Source organism: Amphimedon queenslandica, unplaced genomic scaffold (genome assembly GCF_000090795.2).
Source record: "Amphimedon queenslandica unplaced genomic scaffold, v1.1 AMPQUscaffold_13481, whole genome shotgun sequence".
NCBI classification, from domain to species: domain Eukaryota; kingdom Metazoa; phylum Porifera; class Demospongiae; order Haplosclerida; family Niphatidae; genus Amphimedon; species Amphimedon queenslandica.
The window spans coordinates 268,015-284,796 of NW_003546283.1; the positions used below are offsets into that span (position 1 = coordinate 268,015).

The 16,782-nt window shown below is 34.5% G+C and overlaps 4 protein-coding genes and 1 long non-coding RNA gene across 6 annotated transcripts; 3 read left to right on the plus strand and 2 right to left on the minus strand.

Annotated features, from left to right (window-relative positions):
• Positions 1 to 37: 37 nt before the first annotated feature.
• Positions 38 to 2,088, minus strand: LOC100639350 (store-operated calcium entry regulator STIMATE-like). 2 transcript variants are annotated; one of them, XM_003384911.3, is made up of 8 exons: positions 1,998 to 2,088; positions 1,817 to 1,927; positions 1,719 to 1,767; positions 1,390 to 1,494; positions 1,150 to 1,271; positions 985 to 1,097; positions 703 to 783; positions 38 to 376 (listed from the first exon to the last, which is right to left on the minus strand). In XM_003384911.3, exons 2-8 carry the CDS (start codon positions 1,905 to 1,907, stop codon positions 152 to 154), a joined length of 786 nt encoding a protein of 261 aa, XP_003384959.1. In that variant the 5' UTR covers positions 1,908 to 1,927; positions 1,998 to 2,088; the 3' UTR covers positions 38 to 151. The 2 variants fall into 2 exon arrangements, with proteins under 2 accessions (XP_003384959.1, XP_019849746.1); XM_019994187.1 differs by lacking the exon at positions 1,998 to 2,088 and having other exon boundaries at positions 1,817 to 1,990.
• On the plus strand, positions 2,015 to 3,761 carry LOC109580710 (transmembrane protein 177-like). Its single transcript, XM_019994186.1, has 11 exons — positions 2,015 to 2,146; positions 2,222 to 2,288; positions 2,329 to 2,380; positions 2,432 to 2,486; positions 2,531 to 2,586; positions 2,637 to 2,723; positions 2,781 to 2,885; positions 2,997 to 3,086; positions 3,375 to 3,495; positions 3,568 to 3,629; positions 3,695 to 3,761. Exons 1-11 carry the CDS (start codon positions 2,037 to 2,039, stop codon positions 3,739 to 3,741), a joined length of 852 nt encoding a protein of 283 aa, XP_019849745.1. The 5' UTR covers positions 2,015 to 2,036; the 3' UTR covers positions 3,742 to 3,761.
• Positions 3,717 to 10,672, minus strand: LOC100633631 (sortilin-like). Its single transcript, XM_003384951.3, has 22 exons — positions 10,358 to 10,672; positions 10,169 to 10,225; positions 9,868 to 9,926; positions 8,938 to 9,043; positions 8,177 to 8,341; positions 7,741 to 7,915; positions 7,270 to 7,349; positions 7,103 to 7,201; positions 6,984 to 7,044; positions 6,828 to 6,901; positions 6,473 to 6,575; positions 6,304 to 6,380; positions 5,787 to 5,904; positions 5,598 to 5,677; positions 5,441 to 5,538; positions 5,198 to 5,394; positions 4,943 to 5,042; positions 4,758 to 4,832; positions 4,590 to 4,703; positions 4,370 to 4,493; positions 4,000 to 4,112; positions 3,717 to 3,943 (listed from the first exon to the last, which is right to left on the minus strand). The coding sequence occupies exons 1-22, from the start codon at positions 10,514 to 10,516 to the stop codon at positions 3,844 to 3,846; spliced, it is 2,334 nt and encodes a 777-aa protein (XP_003384999.1). The 5' UTR covers positions 10,517 to 10,672; the 3' UTR covers positions 3,717 to 3,843.
• Positions 10,673 to 11,334: 662 nt separating this feature from the next.
• LOC109580721 (uncharacterized) lies at positions 11,335 to 11,882 on the plus strand. The gene is made up of 2 exons (XR_002184325.1): positions 11,335 to 11,522; positions 11,666 to 11,882. It is a non-coding gene; the product is annotated as an uncharacterized LOC109580721 (long non-coding RNA).
• A 1,935-nt stretch (positions 11,883 to 13,817) lies between these two features.
• LOC105312017 (protein YIPF6-like) lies at positions 13,818 to 16,415 on the plus strand. The gene is made up of 6 exons (XM_011404316.2): positions 13,818 to 13,937; positions 13,979 to 14,057; positions 14,111 to 14,153; positions 14,330 to 14,455; positions 15,534 to 15,694; positions 15,864 to 16,415. Exons 1-6 carry the CDS (start codon positions 13,839 to 13,841, stop codon positions 15,986 to 15,988), a joined length of 633 nt encoding a protein of 210 aa, XP_011402618.1. The 5' UTR covers positions 13,818 to 13,838; the 3' UTR covers positions 15,989 to 16,415.
• The last annotated feature ends 367 nt before the right edge of the window (positions 16,416 to 16,782 follow it).

The following is a 16,782-nucleotide window of genomic DNA, read 5'->3' on the forward strand; positions in this document are numbered from 1 at the left end:
TTTTATTTATTATAAAAAGCTATTAATAATAACAGTGTTTATCTATGGTACCCCAGAAAGATACACCTTTTATGATTCAAAATAATCTGTTACCGTTAATTACACACAAACACATATACATAATAACGAATAATTTTAAATCTTCCGTTAATTAAACAGTTAAATTTTCCATTGATCCAGTAGGAGTACTGTCCATTCCTTCTTCATCAAACTCTTGTGTGTCTCCATTAGATAGAGGGAGGTACACGTTCTGATGCTTTCTTCTAAATTTCACAGGCTCTTTGCTATGACGGTGTTTTTCGTCGTTTTTCTTGTAAAGGATAACATCGTCATTGCTTCTCATAATGATGCTATCAACAATCCAAAACATCATGACCTATTAGCAAAAACAACATATACTGATGACACTGCTAATGATTTGTAAGCATGTACATATACAAGACAAAATAAATTGATTTCATAAATTTTTAAGTTGCTCCAAAATCAGGCCTAAGTCCCTGGTGCTGTAGTACATTGTCTTGGGCTAAATTTTGCCAAAATTAAAAAGGAAAAAAATTTTCATTTTAACAATATTTTTTCATGCATATACATGTACTTATTTTGTGTAGAAAGTTTGAGCTGATTCAGATTAAAATTTAATTTTTTTACAAAATTTTAAAAGTTGCTCCAAATGCAACTGAGAATATCGTCCGTCCAACTTACATTTACTATAAAAGGAACAATAAAAATTACTACTGCTGTCCTCAGCTCTTTGTTCTTGAAAGGCAGTATGACGTGACCCACCTAAAGCATGAGAATCAAAAATGAAGGTACATGTAGAATAGATATTGACAAAAACACACTAAAAGAAATTACAAAAGTACATTAACCAAACAATACATAAATGTACATTTCAGTGATTCGCATTAAGAAATCTCAATTTTGGTACATTAAATCCACAAAAAAGTACATAAAAAATTAAAAATCTAACGGATTCATCTTTACTTTTGTCCAGAAGTGAAACACAGCCATTGGCCCAATGACTAGTTTCATTACTAGCATAACCAGTAACACAACTCCACACTGAGCTAGCCAATAGTTGCAACGAAATGGAACACCTAATAAGGAAATGTGGGTGTGGTTCGGCCAATTAAGGCCCCATCCACTAACCGTATTCCCCAGATTTGAGAGGAGTAAAGTTAAAATGGTTGACGATACATTTAACTAATTTTAAAAGAACATATATAATGATGATGCCTAGGGTTGAGTCAAGAAGGAAATTTAGAAGATATCTATAAAAAATAAAAAAATTAAATTAATTTTTGCAATTAACAAAACAAAAAACATAAAAATAGTGCAGAGAATGTACATGTATTGTACAGAGTAGTTGTAGTAGAGTACTATCCTTACATGATGCAGTGGTCTGTGTCCTCTAGTGGTAAGAGTTGGGCTAATAACAAGTTACAAAAATGAGCACCAAGCATTGCTATTGCTTGCTTAGAAGAATCGGCAATCCTATCATTAAAATTCATAGCATAATTTATACATGTAGTTCCTGCTTTTAAAAATATCTATTACATTTTCTGATACGTATTAATGCATTTATGATAATGTAGAAAGTCTGAGCTGATTCTGACTAATAATCATTTATTAAGTAATGATAAAATTCGTTGAATAAGATACCATAGAAGCCACTAAATGTGCATACACATACATAGAACCCATATATATCATCTTACCATATTAAAACAGGTCGTCTCACTTCTTTTTTCTCTCTATAACGTTTAACTAGTGGAGGGAAGACAGATCACATTGTCGAGTGGATTCCAACACTCACTTATCAGTGTACTGAAAGCAACACAGCCTAGAACGAACTGTAATATAAAGCTAGGGAGTCCAGTCAGGTCACAACTGAGAGAGCTAGCCATTACTGGCCCGGGACCACCTTCTGTAAGATTCGAAGTTACCTCGGCCATTTTTTAACAACCCACCACCACCAATCAGTCCCGCCCACTTACCAGGAAGATTTAGCTCGAGATTTAGAAGCCAACAGGAAAATGTCTGCTGAGTTTTTCACTCGTTTAAAGAGAATTATGTACACAGCAAGCGGTATACTACTAGGCCTCACTTCCATAAAGCATCTCTTTCCCTCGATAACCAAACAAGAGTGAGCTAGGGGGCGTGTTCAAGTCCATTTTATAATTATATTCATAGATTAATTAATTATTTTATTTATTAATAGGAGTGAACTTAAAATCAATGTACCTCCAGAGCTCCAGGCACGCGTTGAGGCCATTGCTACCTCAATGGTAAGATTGATCACGTGATGATCATGTGATATTTCGGCAGCATGTAGGAATGCCGCATCGCATTAAAGTCTACATTAACAAGGGATTAAGCAGTATGTATAGCTAAATGTATAGCCACACCCACTAATTATCACCTGCTGTAGGTAATAGTGCTGGTAATTCGATATTTCCTTACGGAGCTGTTGTTGGGCTTTCAAGGTAGGTGTGGTTTGCATTGCTATAGTAACCATTGCACATTATAGTACTGTGCTATGTCACACTACGAATGATATTGAGAAACTGGGATTAGAGCTATGCGGTTAATTATAATGAGTTACACCTGTACTGATGTATATGAATATGTATTAGGTGAAGAGATTGATTGGAGGTCAAAGGATGGTCAACTGATTGCTGAGTTACTCTTACCAACCAGGGAGCAAGTCGACTTTGCAATCGGTACGATATAACAAAATTTAAAACATCAATAAAATTGTTATAATTATTTCTCTAAAGCTCACGAATTGTCTCATATACAACATTTGGACTTTCTTTCTCGCTCTTTGCTAGCCGCAGTATCACCAGTTATAGTCTACCATGCAACCTCAATCCTACCTCAATGTAACTACCATGCTACCACCATCTATGTCTTCTTATCTCCTGCACTCTATCTCCTCTCCTTTTCTTTTCATTTAAATGTTCCCATTCTCAATTCCATTTCTATTATTATAGTTTTTACTATAAAGAACCCAATGGTACAGCTGCTACCGTTTACAATAGGTGGAGTCTATTTTATTTATAACAACATTTACTATGCTTTATGTAAGTATAATGATTATAAATAATTTTGAAGTCCAAGTACATGTACATGTTTGTTTATTATTATTGTACAGTGATACTATTATATGGACGGTAGCCTATAATGTAGGATTGAGGTTGGTTTTTCAAGATGGCTGTCGTTTTTGTGATTTTCAAACACTTATACATGTACATGTACATGTAGTTCCTCACACACACATATGTACATTTTGTGTCACAATACAGTTTGGCTCCAGTAAATACATGTACATTGTACATGTACAAAAGATACATTTTTATCATCATCATTAGGTCATTGGCAAGAACACAGAGCTGATAACAGGGCGGGGCTATGTGGGCGGAGCTACAGTGAGGGTGGGATCACATTCGCAAAGAAGAGGATTGAATTAGATAAAAGATTAAGAGCATTAGAGTAAGGGAGAGAGTGAAAAGTTGAAATGGCAGTAATAATACTAGCCATAAATTAATTTATAATTATTTTTAGTGACACTAGCTCAAGGTCAAAATCGTTCCCGACTAGTTTCACTTCTCATCCTTCATTCGAAGGTACATGTACATAATTTCACCACACCCACCAATTAATTAACCATTTTATACATGTATCATCACAGATCGGCTAGAGAGATTGACTGCTTTACACAGAAAACAACAAATGTAACTTTATTATCAACAGAATGCTATTAAAAGCTATTAAAAATAATTAATCATGATTACTATTATTATTATTATTATTATTATTATTAATAATACTGTATTAGTCTTAATTAAGTAAGTCATCATCACTCGAAGAACTCGGTTCACCGCCTGAAGACACTCCAGGCTCCTTCAAGGGAACTCTCTTATATACGACTCTATCATGACTAAACACATACATCATTATCACATGTGACATAATGTTAGTTTAGGGGAAGCTTACAATTTGTTGCGTGATTTTGACTTGCAATGGACATAACAATAAATAGCACAAGCACCAGCTAAGAGAACACTAATGACAAATATTAACACACCAACCACTTTCATTGCTGCTGGCTATTAGGATAAAAGAAAAGAGCAAGAGACAGTAAAAGGGTGACAACTGCACTTAGAATTATCATTTTCTTGAATCTACATGTACATGTACTAGCTAGTACTATAGAAACATTTGAAATATTTGCAAGTTATACAGAACATTCACAAATTTGTGATCCTTAAGTCTTCTAGCTAAATATACATGTACATGTATGATTATATAAATCATAGTTTTGCACTTGCACAAGCACATTTGGTGGTGGTTTTTCAAAACTTACAGATCCTGTTGAAATGACATATCCCCCAGGAGCTTCGTGCCCAGTACACTGGATTAACTTGGTCTTCAGCAGCTCCTTTGATTGGTCGTTTGGTAGACACTTATCACCTGCTATCAGTCTGTACCTGTTTTAAAAAGAAGGAGGGCAAAAATGGAGAAAGAGAGAGACAAAAATAATAAAGGCATACATGTACAATGTACATGTAATTTAAATTATGTACCCGTGGATACTTTGTTGATACGTATCGTGACCAGGTGGACAGACTGATGATAAGTTGAATCCACTGATTGGTAGACATTTATTTGTACTTTGATTCATAATGTACCCATAATCACTAGAAGAATAATGAAAAGTATTATTACGTCTAACAAATAATAATAATGCTTACCATTCCATGTCAGTATAGGTACAGTTACAACGTATCACTTTACTCTCAGGAATATAACCAGCATCATTGTAACAGCTAGCAAAAAACAGCATGTATAACAGTAATAACAACAACAACAACAACAACAACAACAACAATAATAATAATAATAATAATAAATAGTATAGCTATTGACGAGGGCTAACAATGATGTTGGTTTAGTGATGTGAAATTGTTTCTTGTATCCGAGAATACAGGTTGATGATATATTGTGCTCAGTCACCAGCATATAGTCCTGACTGTGGCCTAAGGAATAGAAAGATGGGAGAGATATTAAAAATTGTGCGATATACATGTACATGTACATGTACATGCACTATGCCAAAATCCTGTGGTACACCTTCAGGTGCATTGCATTCCACCAAAATACATGTACAGTATTTGTGTATTAATAAACTAACATGGTGAATCCAGTATGGAATGAAAGTCAATAGCTATTAGTCTCCACATGTCATTAATGTCCGTTCCTTCCAGACCCAGTGCGAAAGCAAACATTCCCAGACCCAGTGGATCCATTAGGAGTCCTTTGGTAACTTTAAAGGACCCCGTGGTGTCAATATCCTCGGGTTTGAAACAATCCCCTCTGTCATGAGAAAACCTATTTGCAAAAGTAATTGGGGGTGTGGCCTCGTAGCCATGGTTACCATATCGTCCTGGAGAATTGGTGATCAGGGACTGCAGCAATGATGTTTCCATGATTAGCAATCCCATAGGAATAGGTACCAGTCAAATTGCTATGCATCTACAAAGAGGAATTAACAGCATCCATACATATTATGTTGTAGCAATTAATGCCATTACCTTCCATGTATACCCTCCATCGTCTGATATAAAAACTCTCGAATCAGACGGATTGTAACTTCTTGTTTTTCCAATAGATCCTAAAAATAATGAGAATAATTATGAAATGAAAAATGTCATGTGCAACATGATATTGTACAGTACATGTCAATGCATAAATGCACGTGTACATGTACATGTAGTACCAACCCTGAGCTATGATGACTCCTACAGCACTGGAGACTGACAATGGTCCATTTTTAAAACTAGCATTAACCGCCTGTGAGTAGGACATGTGAAGATGCAATGAGCAACCACTTGACAACAACTAACAAAAGAAAAAAGGAATAGTTTATAACATACATGTAATAAAAATAAAGAAATCATGCATATAAATGTACACGTACATGTACATGTATAACATGCAGTGATAAAAAGATTAAGACAGAAATAAGAATCAAAGTACACAGCCAAGAGTTAGCACGTGGATCAGGACTGATTCAGTCTGAATCAGTCCTGATACAATCATGGAGTCAGCCATGGTACAGGCACAAGGATCAACACTGGATCAGGCCAGACCAACTTTCATGATTCAGCAATGATAGTCATCAGTGCTGTACCAATACTGATATCAAGCCTGATCCAGTAATTTTGGGCAACAGTCCTGGATCAGGCATGAAAATTCTTGGCTTTGTAGATCAGTACTAGACACAACTACTCCACATACACAATTAGTGCCAGGTGGTGGACTGATCCTCTGCCAGCTGGCTCCATTGTTAAACGTTATGACGGAATAATGATTCCCTATAGACAGAGAGAGAGGCCATGTTAACAAAATGTCACTCACACAATCACATAAGAAATATAGCAACCTAGACTAGTACATGTAGTAGTACCTGATTCAACAACAGTTGATATGTAGACTCCCCTCATTGACTTAACTTCATAGAAGTCATCAAAGGCAAGGATACTAACGTAAGCTATTGAGACACGTTGAAGCTGTAAAAGAAATACAAGCACATTATACATTAAAGAGGATATATGTGAATTAATGCATGTACATGTACATGTACATTAAAGAGGGTACATGTGAATGCATGTACATTGTGTACATGTACATGTACATGTACATAAAAAAGGGTATACATGTACATGTATGTCAATGCATGTACATATACAATAAAGGGGTATATGTGAATGCATGTACATGTCCATTAAAGAGGGTGGATGAATCAATACTCCATTACATACCATGTGATTGTCAAGTGACAGAGTAAAAATTGCTCCACTTTTATCAGAAACAAACAACTGGCCCTTTTCTTTATCTAAACAGACAACATCACAATAAACAATAAACAATGTATGTCACATAACATACATACATACATGTACAGGTATATACTGTACCTTTTGCTTTTGATATATGTATGAAGGCTCCAGTCTCATGAGTAGCCATTACAGACACAAACTACATGCATATACAATAATACTCTACATTAATTGCTGCATTATGATCTGCTCCTTACATCTTCCCATTCAGCGGCAGGCAGCTGAACTTCTCTAAACGTCACACGATCTCTGTCAAAGTCTGTCGACACGTAGAACCGTCTTGTACGGCTGTCGGACTACAAGTACATGTACATGTATAAAGTAGAGAATGAAATATTAAAGAAATTAAGTTATTAATACGTACAGCACTTCCAGTGTAATTCTGTCTTGATACATATAAGTAATTGTTATCAACGGAATATCTATAGGCAGCCTGGTCAATCTCTAAATGATTCAAAAAACATTAATAAATACAGCCTTAAGGGCAAGAAAAGTACACTAGTATTAATAGTACAGCAACACTACAGCACATGGTTACATTGGCATTCAAGGGAAATAAATTTAATAAGACACACATACACCAAATTTGAAAAAATAACTGTTAAAACAAACAGTAATTTTGATAAAAATAGTGTTAAGCTTGTACTAGTTGAAACTCATGATAAAAGCAAGTTATTCTTGAGCCAGCTGAGCTAGCACTTAACCCATCAGCTAAATAAACAGAGTCAAGTGTTGTTATAAGCATTGATAAAAAATTATCAATTTTGTGAGGTGTAAATTATGTACTGTTATCTATGACTGGTACATATACATGTACATGCATGTAGTATTGTACCTTTGTTTTTCTTTGTCCGCACGTCATAACGATAAAGCGGAAATATTTTTGGTATAAGAGAACTAGTGGAGAAGAAAAGGAACTCGTTTTCTGAGGTCGTGTTGACAAACGTGGCCTGCTGGACGTGTTTACCAATACGATTCCATGATTTACCATGATTGTATGAGAAGTATAGCTATTATTGACAATAAATGGATTGAGAGAGAGGGAGAGACAACAAAATAAAAACAGAAGTAAGAAAAGATATAGATGTACATGTACATGTACAGTACACGTATTAATAAAGCAGCTCAATTACAGGATTCATACATATGTACAAATCATATTAAGATTCAAACTGATCAGTGATTGTATTATGATTCAACAAATGCTTGATTCAAACTGATCCAACAGTGATCAGTGTTACATGTACTTGTACTTGTAGTTCTATACTGACGTTTCCTTTGTTGGTCCTCAGACTCATGTGGGACGGATTAACAGGACTGAGCATGAGGTCAGTTAAAGGATTAAAGGAAGACTCGGGAAGATTATGATTAGACCAATCCATTCCTCCATTAGTACTAACGTAAAGGGTCTTCTGTGACTCGGCTACTACGACAGCCTATAAGGAAAGAATGCACATTAATAAATTAAAGTTTGAGCTGATTCCTATCAAAATTTACATTTTAAAATTACATTTTAAAATTATTAAAAAACCTGTCTTTTAAGCACATGAAGCAAGCTTTATACATGTACATGTAGCTGATGTACTATAAATTTCAACCTTAAATTACATGTACATGTACACGTATAATAATATTGTCCATTTACATGTATACATGTAAATGGACATTCATTGATTAAAAGCCCTTCCATTCACAAATACAGTACATGTACTGTACATGTACATTGTACATATTAAGTTACAAAGCAATTGATGCACTATCATTCATTTGTCCAGTTTCAATGTATTCATTTATAGTGGATGTAACGTCTAGCCACCAAGGAGCCATTGAGTAGCTGATATCATGATAATGTAAGTCATCATTCACTATTATCATACTCAGTAATGCAATCATATCACAAATATTCTCTACTTTTATGTCTACAATGCATATATACATGTACATGTACATGCAAAATCAGGTACCTGTGCGTGTATAATAATATAAAAACTATGCTTTCAATGTACAAGCTGATTATACTGATTATACTTACTGTGTTAAACCCATTGCGTGATATCTGTAATGATTGTGTGTTAACTGCTTCATTAATACCATTGTGCTTAGCAAAGTGATACAGACCAGTTTTAGATGAGCGGGAACTAACGGAGAGAGAAAGAGAGGGAGGGAGAGAAAAAGAAGAAAGAGAGAGAGAGAAGTGGTAAGAGGGGAAAGGGAGTGAAAAAAATATCAAATTATATGCTTAAGTAGGCAAAATAAACATCATTCATGAACAAATTCACTCTAAAACACACATGTATTGTAAACATACATGTACATGTATAAATATGTCTATTGTACATGTACAATCAATTAGGCATGCAATTTACTCCTCACAATATATTGGATGTCATTTCTCCCTTACACATTCATGTCCATGTGCAATAATACCAGTAAATAATATTCATAATGTACATGTACTCTGCTGTGCTGTCACATGCTATTAGATAATGTTATGTGTTATGCAGCTGCATGCAATAAAAAATGTGATAATGAAAGCACTAAAGATAACAACAATAGACTAATGATAATACAACGGCTCACCAACAAAAATATAATGCCAAAATAACAAACAAGAATGCATACAGTGCATGTATGCATGTACTGAGGATATGAGACATAACTTATCAGCCACTAATCCTCCCCTGGTAATAGGATATTAATTGATGCTACTATAGTATGTAATTGGTATAGGGCAAAGGAAATCATTGGCCATGGGCCTCTTATAAAATCCCTCACAAAATCATGGCTTAATACAGTACTTGTAGTGGCACAATTCATGCCTATAATGCATCAATGAGTTACATCTACTGTATACTTGTACACAATACAGTACATTGTTCATTGTGTATAATAATGCTCAAGTCAAAATACAATTATCATTATCATTATAATACTGTAGCATGTACAATAAAAGTTCACTTACCCCAACCAAACGTTAGTTGGATTAGGACCAGATAAACTGCTACCAATTACTAAAATAACCTACATATCAAGAGAGAGAGAGAGAGAGAGAGAGAGAGAGAGAGAGAGAGAGAGAGAGAGAGAGAGAGAGAGAGAGAGAGAGAGAGAGAGAGAGAGAGAGGAAAAAGAAAAAGAGAAAGGTAGGGAGAAAGAGGAGTAAAACTATAAGTGTTTAAAGTATACAAAGTCAAGTGTCACACAAAAACTTGAAAATTAGTCGAGCGCACATGAATGAATGTCAAAAATAACATCGTGAAGCTTACATCTTGGCTGACCCACTGAGCCTGCAAACTATTAGACGTCTCAGCAAACTCAGGATGCTAAAGAAGAAGAAAAGAAGCAGAGAAAAGGTAAGAGACACAGAAGGCAATAACACATCAATACAAAAATTGTAGATATATATAATATATATACATGTACATGTAACTGTGACACTTTGATTAGGAACTCACCGGATCAGCTTTCAGAGATGACGTGATGCCACAATCTTTTATTTGACTATTGTCAAGAGCAGCTGTAATAGCAGCCAAGAAGAGAAGGAAGGAAAGGTCAAAGATGAGGGAGTGAGACAAGGAGATAGACGGGATCAGAGCTTCTTTTCTCCCCCTCATGGCAGGCCCGCTGATAGGAGAGGGGGAAGGAGATGAAGAGTTGGGGATACCGAACAACCAGGTCAAAGAAGAGAGCAACCAACAAGAAGGAAAGAGTGTTGCTAGTCAAAGTCTAAAAAAATCATCAGAGATAGCTTACGAGGAGGGCGGGGTCTCATACGATTGCATTATTATAGGCGTGACCCATCCAATGGGTGTAGCCATAGATAATAGAGTAAATATCTATGGTGTAGCCATAGATATTAGAGTAAATATCTATGGTGTAGCCATTATTAATTAATATTTATCATCAATTTTTATTTCCAAACAAAGTGAGCTAAATCTAAATCAAAAGTAATGAGCTACAAGAAAAAGGTCTCAAATTATAAGATCAAAATAATAACATAAACAATGAGAAAGATAGTCTCGCAAATCCATTCCTGGTTGGAAGTAAAAGAGAAAGCCGTCCATGGCAAAATTCTCCCCCATCATTGCCGTTGTGCATGCACCTTGACTCATTGATGGCAACAGATTCATAGCCATGATAGCTATCGTCAAATTCTGAAATAATGACAAAAGAGCTACCTTCAATTAACACCTTCCCACTCCCCAGTTCCTCAATTTTAAGCCGTCCTGAGATAAACACTCTTAAGTCTCCACCTTGCTCCAGGCTTAAAGAGACGTGGCTGGCTTCCAGTCCCATGTCTATGGTGACAGACTGACCGTGATACCTGACCTCACTGTGTTTTAAGGCCACGTGGTTTATTTTAGGAGTAATTGAGTAGGTGTGTTCTATCAGGGATATATAATAGACCATAGACTAACGTAACCGGGATTGGCAACGGGATCACGTGAGCGCATCATTTGTGTATAAAAACTTTTTGCAGTCTCTGTTATGATTTTCAAGATGGCGACTGTCAATGTCTGGAGTATGAAGTTGCTCTTTTCTCTTTTAAAAATGTATTTAGCTTTATGAAACATCTACTGCAAAGTTATAAGGGCGGCTTCAAGGTTCTGATAGGTTATTGTAAGTTAATATTTGTTTTAAATTGTTTAAATCTTCAATTTACGGCTAAAATTCCATTTGCGTACCTCTGTAGCCCAAATATTTGTTTCTATGAATGTGTTTTTGTCATGAAGTGTTGCTACTTACTTTATTACATTGTTTAGGCAACTTCTCTTGTTTCTCCAGAGTGTTCTTCAGGAAATATTCAAGAAAAACCAGTTTGCCATGGTACGACTTTTGCGTACCTCTCAGGAGAATAGACTACATTCTATTGCTATGAAACTACAATAAAGAGACCCTTTACATGTTTTTACATTGTTTAAAGTTGTTTTTGAATTTTTCCTGTTGCTGGTTTTTTAGTTATAACAATTTACATTCAGCTATTTTGCTAAGATGCCATTGATTGCTGCCATTAATTTTAATGAATAATATCCCTGGTTCTATGGTCAAAGATAATAGCTATTATGATTATAGAGCTGCAGATCTGGTGCAAAGTGCTTTTCTTTTTCTTAAAGATAAAAAAGCTGCTATTCTTTCTCATTCCTGACAACACAAATTCTGTTAATGCTATCACAATGATGCTATTTTCCACCTATTAATTATGCAACAACCACGCCTATTTTCATTAGCAAAGGGTGTGACTTATAATTATTTTCATATTGGGGGCGTGACTAACTCACCTCTTTGGGGGTGTGGTTATAATTCCACTAGCCCCACCTACTCATTAATTAATTAAAAATTATTATTTATTATTATTTTATTATTTTTCTTTTTTTCCATTTTTTATTATTCAAAATTTTAAAACCATAGGCTCATTTTACCACTATTCACCCCATTACATGTAACAACAGCTAGTGTAAATATGCAATCAATCCTTACCATCCAGGGCTGGTCCAGAGACAGGAAACAGGCCTACCTATAGCTAAGGAGCATGTGGATTATATTATAATACATGCATAATATGCATTATTAACTCTCGCACTACCTCACACTCAACCAACTTTAATCTTGATCCTGAGTCCAGGTCCAGAACAGTCAGGCCTACTAGAGTGGGGGGGGGGGGCGCAAGAATATATGTGGATTATATTATAATACATGCATAATATGCATTATTAACTCTCACACTACCTCACACTCAACCAACTTTAATCTTGATCCTGAGCCCAGTCCAGAACAGTCAGGCCTACTAGAGTGGGGGGGGGCGCAAGAATATATATATGTGGATTATAATTATACATGCATAATATGCATTATTAACTCTCACACTACCTCACACTCAACCAACTTTAATCTTGACTCCAGAGAACATCGTCCTGTATAGAAATAAAGTAGAAAAATGTTTAAACATTAGAATAAGTAAAGATCAATAGGGACAGTGCTTTATTACATGTAATGGGGTGAATAGTGGTAAAATGAGCCATTTATTATTAGCACTGTAACCAAGGTTATTTGTAGCATGCAATAGATACATTGTTACCATACACTAAGTCTTGGACTTAATTGATGATGAAGAAGACTGCATGCTGGCTTGAATCTGTGTATAGTAATCTACTAATCTTAAGGGAAAGAAAAGAGAATACATGTTATTAAATAGGATGTACATGTACACGATAGTGTGTGGATATTACTCTTTAACCAATAGAAAACTGTCTTTAATCTGTTGATACTAGTAATGATGCACATCAACCTGAAAATAATACAAAAGACACAATTCATGTCAATAAGACCACTTTTAGTGAAAGAATAAACCCAAATAATAACAAATAATGAGTGAGCATGTAAAAGAATAAAGTGAGAATTTTACCAAAATGCCAGTGGAAAGGCAAAGAGCAAAACCACTCGTTTTTCCCCATTACATGTATTTCTCACTCTTGCTTTGCTCATTGTCTTTACCAACTGACACTTAGATAAACTATTCCCTCCATTATTCATCACACATTCATATACAAGAACACTCTGTGTGTGCATTAACTTATCTTATTAATTATCCAGACAGTAACAAGTCATGGCTCCTTCCTACATAAAGAATGTTACAAGCTTGTACATACAAAACACAGTAACCTGTCTGCTTTTTTCCAACAGTTAGTCCAGCAAACCTACTAAAAGAAAGAGAGGGTAAATAGATGGAGAAGGATAAAACCTGAGAAGAGAGAGAATGGCTGCCTCGTGCTTCTTCTTCTTGTTCTCCTTCTTCTTGTTCTCCTTCTTTTCCCGCTTAACGTCAATAGTTGCTAAGCAACGTTTAAACCGATTGGGCATAGCCACGTGACCTTCCTAATGAATATTAACGAGCTAACTAATTAAATATTTTATTACTTAATAATTAACTGGTTAATTATGGCTGCCGAAGAAGTCAGTGGAAATATTGTTGATACTCAGTCTCGTGGACGAGAGAATGACATTGGGACGTTAGATGAACCTGTATACGTGACAATAGTAAGTGCCATTATAAATCCACTCGTTATTATATAATTTAGAAAAGAGATTTAAAGGCCATCCTTACCAAATGTTGGTATGTACTCCTACCAGGCCGCAACAAGGCACTGCTCCACGATTGTAAGATACTATTTATGCTTACAATACACTTATACACTGGTTTTATTTGACAGGGGACTTATGGGGCCCTTTATTGCTGTGCCTTCTACTTGGATTGTAAGTTGCTAAAGGGTTAAAATTAGTTTAAATATCAATCATAATAATTAATAATATTATTTTTTAAAAATCAATTAATATTATTAACATTAATATAAAACAAGATGAATATATCTAACTTCATTTGTTAACTTCACCTAATTTTTTGATAAATTTAATTTTCTATTTATTTTTAGATTACTGCATGGGGCGGGGCATGGAAGTAACGAGGAGCCCACTATACATTTTGTACATGTGTTTGTCATGGTTTGGGGCGGGGCTGCAGTCGTAACCATCAATGCTCAGTTGCTGAGGGGAAAAGTGTAAGTGCCCCTTTAATTAAATAGGCTACATGACATGTACATGTAATTATTTTGGGTTGCTAGTACTACTTTATATATTTTGAGAATTTAAATATTTTGAGTTGTGTAAAAAAATTTGCTAATAAATCAGAGAATTATGACCACATCCATTATTACAGGTTACCACTACAAAATTAGAACTTGAGCTCATTTTGGTCAAATTTGATTTTTTTTAAATTTGCTCAAAAACTGGGCCAAAGTCCCTGTACTATAGTACATGGTCTCAGGCCAAATTTTGCCAAAATTTAAAAGGAAAAAATTCTTCATTTTTATAATATTTTCTGATACATATACATGTTTTTATGTTGCATTGAAAGTTTGAGCTGATTCCAATTAAATTTGGATTTTTTACGAATTTTTAAAGTTGCTCCAAAATCGGGTAAAAGTCCCTGTACTATAGCACATGGTTACGAGCCAAATTTCGGCAAAATTGACAAGAAGAGAATTCTCCATTTTTATTACATTTTCTGATGCATATACATGTACTTATGTTGTATAGAAAGTTTGAGCTGATTCTGATCAAAACTGAATTTTTTACGAATTTTTTAAGTTGCTCTAAAATCGGGTAAAAGTCCCTGTACTATAGTACATGGTCACGGGCCAAATTTTGACAAAATTGACAAGGAGAGAATTCTCGATTTTTATTACATTTTCTGATGCATATACATGTACTTATGTTGTGTAGAAAGTTTGAGTTGATTCCAATCAAGTTTGGATTTTTTACGAATTTTTAAAAGTTGCTCCAAAATTGAGTAAAAGTCCCTGTACTATAGTACATGGTCCCAGGCCAAATTTTGCCAAAATTGAAAAGGGAAGAATTCTTGATTTTTATAATATTTTCTGATACATGTACATGTTCTTATATTGTGTAGCAAGTTTGAGTTGATTCCGATCAAATTTGGATCTTTTACAAATTTTTAAAGTTGCTCCAAATGTGCTGAAATACAAGAATATTATGAAATATTATAAAATATATATTAAAAATATTAAGTATATTTTACAAATATTAAAATCAAGTCACATTCCTTCTTTTTTTTAGTTCATTCTTCCAGAGTGTCTGTACATTAGGATACTGTCTCCTCCCACTGACTCTTGCTGTCTTGCTCTCTCGTCTTCTGTTAACACTTCCTGTTCCGCCTTCCGCCATTTTTATAATTAGACTTGTTATTGTGGGCGTGGCTTTGTTTTGGTCTGTTTGGGGTATGTTAATTAATTAATTAATTTAATAATGTTTGGTAGGCTAAGAGAAATTTTTTCCATTTTTATTGTATTTTTGAATGCATACATGTTGTAATTTGAAATGCTACAAATTAAAAATTTCAACATAATAATTATACTGTTTCCATTCTCTCTCTCTCTCATCTATTAGGATCTCTTGGTTTCTTGTCGGAGTACCTTCCAGCCAACAGGAAAGCTCTTGTAATATATCCAGTACTTCTCTTTTACTTTGCCATAAGCTGTCTTATACTAGCACAAAATGACAGTCTAATATGATAGCAATACATTATAATTATAATATTTACAATTATTATTATTATTATAGCTGATAATGGCTGATATTAATTGTGACTTATTATTTAATTCTTACATGCATTTACATGTACATGCTACTCTCTCTATGACTCAAAAATCCAATTATTGTTATTTTGATGGGCACCATTAATCCAGTTATATTTATTATCATTATTATTATTATTATTATTATTATTATTATCATTATTATTATTATTATTATTATTATTATTATACAATACAACACACAGACATACACAATAAAATACACTAAGGACAAAACAAGAAATAAGAGAAACTTTATTATTATTATTATCATTATTATTATTATTATTATTGTTGTTGTTCTTGTATTCCATACTGAAAAAAAGATACCATGTATATTGGCACAACTCCAATTTTCATTGCATTTCTGATAGCCAACAGACCTTACAATCAAGCCTTAAGCATTTAAAACATTTTCTGACACATGTACATGTACCATAGAGGAAGCTCGTCCATCTGACTATAGGATGCAGCAACATGTGTACATGTATTGTATGAGCATGTGTTTGTGGAATGCGGTAGCAGTTTGTTCTTCTTCCTTTTTGTTCTACTTGGCTGACAGCTTGTGTGTGGCAGTGAATATTACGTTATTATATCATTTCTGAATTGTTATGTTATAATTAATGCTATTATGGCCATGTGAGTTGTTTTAAACTTGTTGAACTTTATTTGAGTTGAGGAGTGTACCCGTAGTGCTAGCTAAACACTGCACAATGAGGATGTCTGTGTAC